Source organism: Hippocampus zosterae, chromosome 17 (assembly GCF_025434085.1).
Source record: "Hippocampus zosterae strain Florida chromosome 17, ASM2543408v3, whole genome shotgun sequence".
Lineage (NCBI taxonomy): Eukaryota > Metazoa > Chordata > Actinopteri > Syngnathiformes > Syngnathidae > Hippocampus > Hippocampus zosterae.
Window position 1 is genome coordinate 12015278 of NC_067467.1, and position 9053 is coordinate 12024330.

At 45.0% G+C, this 9053-nt stretch overlaps 1 protein-coding gene across 1 annotated transcript; it reads left to right on the forward strand.

Annotated features, from left to right (window-relative positions):
* Nucleotides 1-1102: 1102 nt before the first annotated feature.
* metrnla (meteorin like, glial cell differentiation regulator a) lies at nt 1103-7973 on the forward strand. Its single transcript, XM_052049766.1, has 4 exons — nt 1103-1480; nt 4297-4685; nt 7194-7253; nt 7353-7973. Exons 1-4 carry the CDS (start codon nt 1365-1367, stop codon nt 7670-7672), a joined length of 885 nt encoding a protein of 294 aa, XP_051905726.1. The 5' UTR covers nt 1103-1364; the 3' UTR covers nt 7673-7973.
* Nucleotides 7974-9053: the final 1080 nt, after the last annotated feature.

Consider the following 9053-nt stretch of genomic DNA (forward strand, 5'->3'; position numbering starts at 1 on the left):
AGTTATGCAACATGAATACAGATGTCACCAGCCAGAAAACAAGTGATCTCATCATGATACCTATGTGCACAAGTCTACACATATACTGCATACCTCTGCATCTCTGTTACTCAAAAAATACATTATCAGATGGTTTTCTTGTTATAAGAGCAAATGTACGAATACTACCTTTAAAAGCTATCAATTTAGGATGGCCTTTAGTCATGCTTAATGTGCTGTGTCTTTAAGAATATTAAATTTCATTTAATTACATTTCAATGTTCTCTTTAAAGCAGTGGTAGGAAGTAACAGAGTGCAAATACTTCATTACTGTACTTAAGAGTTCTCAGGCAACGTCAAGAATAATTAATGGTGAAAGACGTGCCGGCCTAACAACCATAAACTTTTGGCATGAAAAATTACCCATCGAATTGAAAGAAAAATACACAGATTGGACAGGTATTTTTTCAGTTATCATTGGCTAATTTAAAATGTTTGTTAGTCGGTTCAGAACGTTAGCAAAGCTACAGAAATGCATTTTTTGATAGGTATGAATGAGCGCTATGCAAGTTAATAAAAGAGGTAAATAATTTTGAATGCAGTATAGTGATTAATTATAAAATGCGTCTTGTATATAATTGACAGTTAACTTCATTTTTAGGTTTGAATTTGAGTATAATTCCGACTACTGTATCCTATTTACTTTAACTTACATTTGTACTCGGGGGTTTTAGATACCGTATCATCATTTTTGTGTAGTATTTTTAAGGAAAACATGACTGATCAGGCAAAACGCAATTATTTTATTTGTATTGTCATTCCAATGTAATGCATTTCATAATTCCAGATTCATTCAACAAAACACACCAAATTGAAGATATTTCTGAAATTTGCCCAGGTGAATAACCTTAAAATTGACAGAGAATGAGTTGAAAGAGTAGTTATTTCTACTTATAAAGGTATCTTTACCTCTACTGTAGTGCTGACCGAAGGACACTTGTTTTATCGTAACAGAAAACTACTTCGACCTGCATTTTTTTTACTGTGAAATATCCGAGCGAGGGTATGATTATTTGAAGGCCTCTTTCCGCGATAAACAAGCGGCTGGTGAGCGGGGCGTGACGTGGGAGGAGCGTTCACGGTCGCTATACAAACTCGGAGCACTGAGATTTTTTTTTTTGCGGAGGAATTTAGTGAAAACGCGCTGAGTCCACCGCGGCGGGCACCGGAGGAACTTTCAACTTTGAACGCCGAAGCGACTCACGGAAGGACTAATAAACAGAGTAAGCCTGGGGTTGCTCCAAGCCGAGTGGACGGCTGGAAGGAAATGTGGCGGCGGACTTTGAAGCCACTTTGAGGCCGAGAACAGGCGAAGGAAGACAAACATGCTCAGCCAGCGGCTGCTCGCCTCCCTCTGGCTACCTCTCGTCGTCGTCCTCCTTAGCCGATGTCGGACTTCTCTCTGCCAGTACTCGAGCGACCAGTGCAGCTGGAAGGGAAGGTGAGCAACAAAAAAAAAAAAACAACAACTAAAACACGTACACGCACATTCATCATTTCCAGCCAATTAACCTGAGGAGCCATTTCATTAGCTGAAACAATTGGAGCCCTTCCATTAACTTTCTCTTGAACGTTGTAAATCCGAACATTTTTTAAGTCAATTCAAGTTGTCTCCGGGAACACTGTGTCATAAAATAGTAAGATTTTGGGTGCCAAAGTCGTGTTCATGGTCTCACTCTCATGGTGTCCTAAACGTAAATTATTGTTCTTTAAATCTGTTTAAAATGAGTCTCGTCCCTGTATTTGGCCACTTACTCACCCTCTGTATTGGAACTGACTTAAACAGTGCTACAAAATCTACCAATATTTGTCCACAAATGTCTTGAAATAGGTCTCGAACCGAATTGTGGACACAATTACCAGCTACTGTGCAAATTTGAGCACCCTTTTCTTGATCTTTTTTTCCAAATCCAACGTGGTTCCTTCATGACCAGAACGCATGAAACGGTGTTGTACACAACCATGGCATTGACAGAAAGGGTAATAACGTATCACAAAATAAACTGGCAATCCTAAAATTGCTCCCAATCTCCCTAGAGCTAGAAGTGGCTGTAATGACCATAGGATGCTTAGAAAGAAGGAAAATGAATATTTTTCATGCTCAACTGTCGTTCGCTGCGATGACGTTGACATCAACTAACAAGAAAGACCACAGAAGCCCCACATCTCGAAATTCCACCGTTGCATAATATGAGGCTGTAAGTGAAACATTTCTTTACGGTCCATGATGTGACTTCTTGTTCAGTATCTTAGTGTACAGTCTTTTAAAATAATACTTTAATAACCGCTAATATCCAATACAGCACCCTTGTACATTTTGTGGTTGTGAAGAATTTTGCTTTGTTCAGTATTGGAATTGAGAATGTCAATTAATATACAGTGCACACTTTACTCTTTATATGTTGTGTGTGTGTCTGTAAGGGGGATGGCCTAGTGAGTGACATCGGAGCTAGAGTCAGTCTGGTTGGCTGCTTAGCTTGCGTGTAAACATCTCGGTGTGCGTTGTGGCCAACAGCAGCTCCTGGCGTGTGTTATCATTTTGTGTTTGCGTGTTTGTCCCCTTGAATGAAAGGATTTCGTGATCACTTAAGTGTGAATGAGCAGACACGCTTGTAAAAAAAAAGAAAAAAAAGAAATCTGCATCAAGTGATAATGATAATCACAAGTTTAGTTGCACACCCCTTCCGTCAAACATCTGCTGTAAAGTTTTGCACTTTAAAGGCTTGCCTGAACACTGGTTTCATTTTTTTTCCTCCCCTCTAATCCTCCAGTCTGGAGGGGCATACTGTTCACTGCTTTGAGCTGTGCACCAATAATCTGGTATTCATTAGCGCCCTGTTGACTAAGCTACTTTAATTGCATGCAGAAATGATGGAAGTGGGGAAGAGGCTTTAGTTAATTAAAGGCACGCCGAGCCGAGCTGCGTGTGCCCCTCTTAGTTTTCTGCTTTTCAGATGGACGCTGCGTTTCGAATGGGGTGGGAGCGAGGGGGGGGGGGGGGGGATCTAATTTTCAGGAAGCAGGGTGTTTCTCCCACCGGTGTCTAACCGCACGCTTGGCACTTCGCTCGGCTGCTGATGGTTTCCTGCCTTCTGGCCGCAGAATGACTGGCTGACTGACGGATGGCGATTTTTCGGGGCATTCAATTTGGCAGGCGGCGGTTGGGTGGACTCTGGCGCCGCAAGCCAATGTGCTTCCTGGACAAGCCTCCCCGGCTGCCTTTGGCGGACTGAAAGCCCGAGAGTTTGCTTGCGCGACCTGCATTTGCACTCGCACGCAGCATTCGCGGCTACTGTTGCAGCCCTTGTCTGCTTGGAGGCCCCTGCGGACGGCTATTCATGCAGTTCTGCCTCCAAAGGCAGCCCGCCAGGACTGTGTTTGGCCACAGCTCCACAGGGAAAAAGGGGCGGGTGGGTCGCTTTGGCCTCCCTTTCCATTGCAGCAGTTTCCTCAATTTTTTTTCAACCAATGTCAACAGAGTCCCAAAAACTCTGGCGTAGTCAATTAGCCGGCTGGTCTAAAACTTATGCCAACAGTGGTGGATTTCTGTGTCCCGAAGTGTATTCTTAATCGTCTTTACTGATTTTCCAGCACATCATGTTTTGCAGATATATGTTTTGTTTTAAGTGTGACCAGTGTAAGCTTGCGCAGATGGATTTGACCATTTACCACTGTTAAAAAACAGTCCACCTGTTGCTTCACCTATCCCTTGATTCATAAATATTACTCGATGACACGGGTGTCAAAGTCAAGGCCCGAGGGCCAGATGTGGCCCGTCACATCATTTTATGTGGCCCGCAAAAGCAAATTAAGCTTGTCAAGTTCCATGATGCTTGCTAAAGTCTGAACCAAATGTTCGAATTGTCATATGTAATTCACAATAACAGTTATTACAGTTGACTTCTGATTTTAAAACTAGTTATCCATCAATTTGTTGTGTGCTGTATATGTAATACTGTATGTGGAAGTAATCAAACATTCATATGGTTTCCCAAAATTCAGAACGGCCCTCCCAGAGAAACCGTAACTGCAATGTCACTGTTGTTGTGACTACTTGAGTCTCATTTTAGTTGACGAAATGTCAAATCCAGGTCCATAGAGTGATAATGCTGCCACCATTTGGTTTTAGCCACCAGTGCTTCTACTCAAACGGCACGCAAGCAAGCTCATTCCCCTGCCGGTTGAGTAGGAGCACGGAAATAAAAATGAAATAGCACTGGCCTGCTAATGCATGCGCCTCTCTATGTTGTCCCGCAGTGGACTGACTCACGAGGGACACACGCGTGACGTGGAGCAGGTGTACCTGCGCTGCGCCCAGGGATCCCTGGAGTGGCTGTACCCCACCGGCGCCATCATCGTCAACCTCCGGCCCAACATCGCCTCCCCCGCCGCCGCCCGCCTCTCCGTCTGCATCAAGCCCGCCGCCGACTCCAGCGGAAGCAACATCTACCTGGACCTGAACGGCCGTCTGCGCTTGCTGCTCCGTGAGGAAGACCAAGCTCCGGCAAAGGTGCACTGCTTCGGCATCCTGGAGGGGGCGCTCTTCATCGAGGCCGTCCCACGTGCTGACATCAGCCGGCGCATCACTGCCTTCCAGTACGAGCTCGTCGCCGACGGGCTGAAAGCCAACGACTCCTCGCTTGGGGGTAAGTGCGCATTTCCTATGAACTCATTCACTCCCAAAGACGTTTTTAAACGTCTTTTCAGACTTGGTCCAGAATTGGCCGGTACTGAATGAGTTAAAGGTCCGTGAGATTCTGGTTCTTGGTACCTTGTTGTCCATCTTTTAACTTTATACGTAGAAAGAAATGAAATATGCCAACCTCGCTTATTAGTGATTCCAAAGACTTTTTTTGTGCATATTGACAAAGGTCATAAGAGCTGCGCAAGCGCTCCAAATTGAGCTCATTGGATTGCGCCGGTGTACCTAATACTGTGGTCAATGAGAGAATGTGAAACAAACAGCCAGTTGTAGCCGCCGAAGGAAATATTCACTTCCTGGGATGCGTACAACAGGAGACTTAATTGAGCGCGTGTGACACACTGAAGGTACAGTCTGTTGTCAGGCGGAGTTTGTATTTTTGAATGTGCATGACTCAGTCTGTGTGTGTGTAATTGAGATTGTCTTTGTGCATGCTCGTGTGTCTATGCGTATGCTTGAAACTTTTTTGTGTGTGCATGCGTGCGCGCGTGCGTGAGAGAGAGAGATAGTGTGAGTAAGATTGCGTGCGTGACTCAGACTGTGCATGTGTGTGTGAGACAGACTTTATTATTGTGTGTGCGCGTGAGCCTGACTGAAGGCCATCATTGTCTAGAACTTCGTGTGCGAGTGTGTCTGACAATGAGACTGTTATTGTATTTCCGACTTGTGTTTTTGCACGGGCACTTGTGTGAGATCGTCACACACAAAAAGAGAGAGCAACAAACTGCATGCTATTGTGTGTGGATGTATTAACGACAGCCGCAGCGAAGTGTTCCTCCATGAAACTGAAGCATGTGTTTCCACGCTGTATACCTGCTTAACTTTCAAGCCTTGCAGTCAGCCCCCCCACCCCCATCCTCCCCTACCTCCCTCCTGCTTTTCCTCCATCAAAGTCTCCACATGTGTTTTAGCGTCCGTCCAGCATCACGTATCCACATCCCGCGTCATTACAGACACTGTGATGTGGCCGCCTGTAACGGTTTTGGCGCGCTTCACAAAGCCGGCGTTCTTGTGTAGGCCAAAGGATGAACGACTTCCTCTCAGCTAACTCGCTCTCCGTGCAACCGGAATGTTCCCCACGCAGATGTTCCCCTGTCACTCCTGCAATGGAAACCTTTTCCCTCCCTCGTTATTGTGACCTCATCATCGCCGTGACTTTTTGAAGTGGTTTCCAGTTCAACCGGCACTATTAGCAATGGAGTCTGTCCGGGTCCAGATGTTTGGGTATATTTCTCTAGTCTGTGAAGTGGTCTTCATCAGATGTGACCCGAGCAAGATGCTGACTCGGCTCTCGCTTTCATTCCTGCGGTCAGGCATCATGGTTGACAAGCGAAAGCGCCTCAGCTCAGCTTTTGAAGAGAATTGAAAAATCAAACACCAGCGAGTTTTCTTTCAAAACACAATTTGCTAATCCACGTCACACGTTCAACAAAACAAATTACTTGCACGTCGTCGTTTAGAATCTGATGATCGAAAAACTCGAAGTGAAAACTTGTTTCAGCGTTGTCTTTTCCGTCGCATCGGGTGGGCGTTGCGTGTATTTAAGCTCCTGCGGCATTACACCTCCATCCGGGTTACGGGTAGTGGAATTTCCGCTTGCGCAACTTCCGGTAACATGTAATATCGTAGTCAAAATGTTAATGCATAGGTTTTTCTTTCGGGTGAAGGATATTCCTTTACATAGAATTTCAGGGATGGGGATATTTACTGCATTTTATACAATTTGCCGATGGTCTGGACAGAGGAGGTCGGCGGTCCGGTAGTGGATCGCGGTCCGCCAGTTGAGGCAGGTGGCTCTATGTGATGTTCCACAAGCCTCAATAGTAGGTCCCCTTTCATTCATGTCAAAATAACCTGCCATTCCAGTTGGTGTCTTTTTTTTTTTTTTGCCTCACCTGAGCATTTGATTTGAGCTAGTGTACATTCTGTTCTTGGACTTAGTGGGTGTCTGAAGTGCTTTGGCCATTTTGTGTTTTCTCTTGCTGTAAAAAGCAGACTGGTAGTCAAAAGCCAGGGGCAAGCTCTTTCAGTGGGACCGTTTTATTTGATTGCCTCCTCCTATTTAGCAAATAGGCCAATTATTGGACTCGACTGCCCCGGTGCTTGTGATGCTTTTAACTCCATAGCTATTTGGGTATGTCGTAGTTATACTGTATGTCAAACTACCCAAGCAGTGTTTTCAACACACTTTTGCTACATTGCTTGGCTACTTTTAACAAAGTTTGAATCACTGTAGTTTTATTTATGAAAACAAGTAGCAACAAAATGCAGGATCATCCTACACAAGGGCAACATTGTACAAACTGATGTAATGACTTTTGAGAAAAATAAGGGGATTTTTTTTCTGTTGATTATCCATTGTCGACCTGTTTTCATCATTTTAAATTGTGTATACTGGAATTTTATTCATGAAATTGTGGCATTAAAGTGTCTTTTTTTTCTTCTATTGTAGCACCCTGTCAGCCGTGCAGTGACGCTGAGGTTCTTCTGGCAGTGTGCACCAAAGACTTTGGTAAGTCTAGGTCTTACCACAACAGTATACCACAGCATTTTACGACTACAATTTATGAAAATGTGTAACTCTGTGTATGTGTGTGTTTGGATTATTCAGTGGCTCGTGGAGTGATCAGGGGTGTGCAGGAGGAGGAGGAGGAGGATCGCTGGTCTGTCAGCGTGGACATCAGCCGCCTGCACAGACAAAAGACACAGGTGTTTGTCCCCGGGGGTCCAAGGGCACGGCGCTGGTCGGGACGCATCATGATGCCGCTGCGGTGCGCCATTAAACCCGGTGAGGGTGACTTCCTCTTCACGGGGACTCTGCGCTTTGGTGAGGCCTGGATGGGATGCGCGCCGCGCTACAAGGACTTCTTGCGCCTGTACAGAGAAGCGGAGAGACTGAGAAGCAATCCCTGTCACGTGGACACGGACTGAGTGGGCTTGGAGAACCCCCGTGCGCCCAATTTAGGAATTTATTTGAGACCGACAGGTGGTCACCGGGACCCCTTTTGGATGAAATGTAGCAGACCTGCTCCTGGTGTACAAAATGTGAATGAAAAAACAAGTGTATATTTGGCAGCAAGGCGCGCTTTATGAAAAGCGTGATGTACAAAAGTTATTTCTTATCACCGAAATAGAGTAAGTCAAAAGCTTATTTTTTTATTTTGTTTACAAAATGCCGAAATGTGAAAAAAAAGAATTCTGCCCTGGTGAATAAAAATGTGCTTTAACATGATTCAGGTGCACTTTGAGGACAAGAGGGGAGGGATGGAGGTAATAGAGAGAGAGCATGTGTGTGTGTGTGTGTGTGTGTGTGTGAGTGGCTGGGGTGGGGGGTGGAGACCATTTTCGGTCCTCCCTTGCTCACTCATAATTATTGAACATACATACACTCTAAATGGGGCAAATTGGCCATTCCTCAGAGGTTTGTGACCTTAAATGGCCAAAAACCTGTTTGTGTATGCGTATTTACGGCTTGTACGACAGGCCCGTGTGTGTATTTGTGTGCGGGTGTGTCAGACTGAGCACTTGAGCTCATCTTGGCCCATCAGCAGTACAAGGAAGAATCGCACTCGGTGGAGGCTGCCAAGCATGCTGGTAAGCTTGAATGAGACTTATTCAGCTTGCCAGATTCTGGCCTTTAAGGTGTGATTAAAAAAAAAAAAAGACAAAATAATATGATATGACCTGCATGAAAACTGTGGTGTTTTCTAAATAAAATAATAAAGCCCAATCATGACACGGGGGGACCTCTTATCTGGCCACAACACTCTCTGGTCGCTGTGGTAACATTTAATTAAACGTGCCTTCAAAATAAGATGCACCGCAAATACAAAGCGCTTGAAAAATATGACTCGCCATCGCCGCATATTATGCAGAGTGGGCTTGGTGCGTGGGAATCTCCCGTTGAGTAGTCCGTATTTTAAGTGGGACTCTTGCTACTGTCTGTCCTTTTCTCGGAAGTCGTAGGCTCCTCTTCTGGTTCCCTTCTGGGTCTTTTTCCCTTTCCAAAGACGTTTGGCTTTTACTCATTTTGCTAGCTCCTGGGGCTCATTTTAGAGGTAACCAATCACATGACCGAGAAGTGCGCCTCGACCTATATCAAGAGTGACATACTCTAAACGGATTTGACAGAGAATCCAATAATTTTTCAAAATAAAACATCTTTCACAGTCCGAAATGAATAAAACGGAAGTAATGTAAGTTATTTATTCTTCCTGTGCGGCCCGGTACTAAATGACCCGCGGACCTGTGCCGGTGGAGACCACTGACTTAGTGGATTTCAGAGGTGAGTGCCATGATTACAGCGGAGTGA